The sequence below is a fragment of the Phalaenopsis equestris genome, unplaced genomic scaffold (genome assembly GCF_001263595.1).
Source record: "Phalaenopsis equestris unplaced genomic scaffold, ASM126359v1 Scaffold180879, whole genome shotgun sequence".
NCBI lineage: Eukaryota > Viridiplantae > Streptophyta > Magnoliopsida > Asparagales > Orchidaceae > Phalaenopsis > Phalaenopsis equestris.
In genome coordinates this window covers 1-505 of record NW_018200828.1, presented here as the reverse complement: position 1 = coordinate 505, position 505 = coordinate 1, and the positions used below count along the sequence as shown (strand labels likewise).

At 43.8% G+C, this 505-nt stretch overlaps 1 protein-coding gene across 1 annotated transcript; it reads right to left on the bottom strand.

Annotated features, from left to right (window-relative positions):
* Positions 1-5: 5 nt before the first annotated feature.
* On the bottom strand, positions 6-500 carry LOC110034275 (nucleolar GTP-binding protein 1-like; the record flags this gene model as incomplete). The annotated part of the gene is made up of 1 exon (XM_020738556.1): positions 6-500. A coding segment is annotated over one exon (495 nt), but the record flags the coding sequence as incomplete, so codon positions are not given.
* Positions 501-505: the final 5 nt, after the last annotated feature.

Here is a 505-nt window from a genome sequence, read left to right as displayed (position 1 = left end):
GGATCCACAAAATCATAAATATTATGCCCATCTAAGATCTCTGGCATAATGTCTTCCTTCCACTCCTCCTCGGCCAAAATATAATGTTTCCTAAGATTAGCAGAGTATACACCAGCGCCACCGTTCTCGTTCTCAAGATCTCTTTCGAGTTTCCTGTTCTCCCTCTTCTCATTCTCCTTCGCTCTGGCCTCTAGAACTGCCAGAGGAATACAAGGAGGCCGCTCTTTGTTATCACGAGGCTTTGGAATCGCAACATGGAACCTATTCAAGCAATCATTTATCTTCTTAGATTTCATCTTCATCTCCACCCTCTGATTTAACAACCTCTCACAAGCAGCATTCTTAACAGAAATAACACCATCGTCAGTCAAGGTGCTCATAGTCAGCAAAACCCCTTCGTCATCAGGTTCACCACCTTGGGCCAAGACAGATTTAATTGCTTCTGCTTTCATATCCATAACCAGCTTCAAATCTTCCTCAGAAAGACCATCGAGGGGCTGCAAAT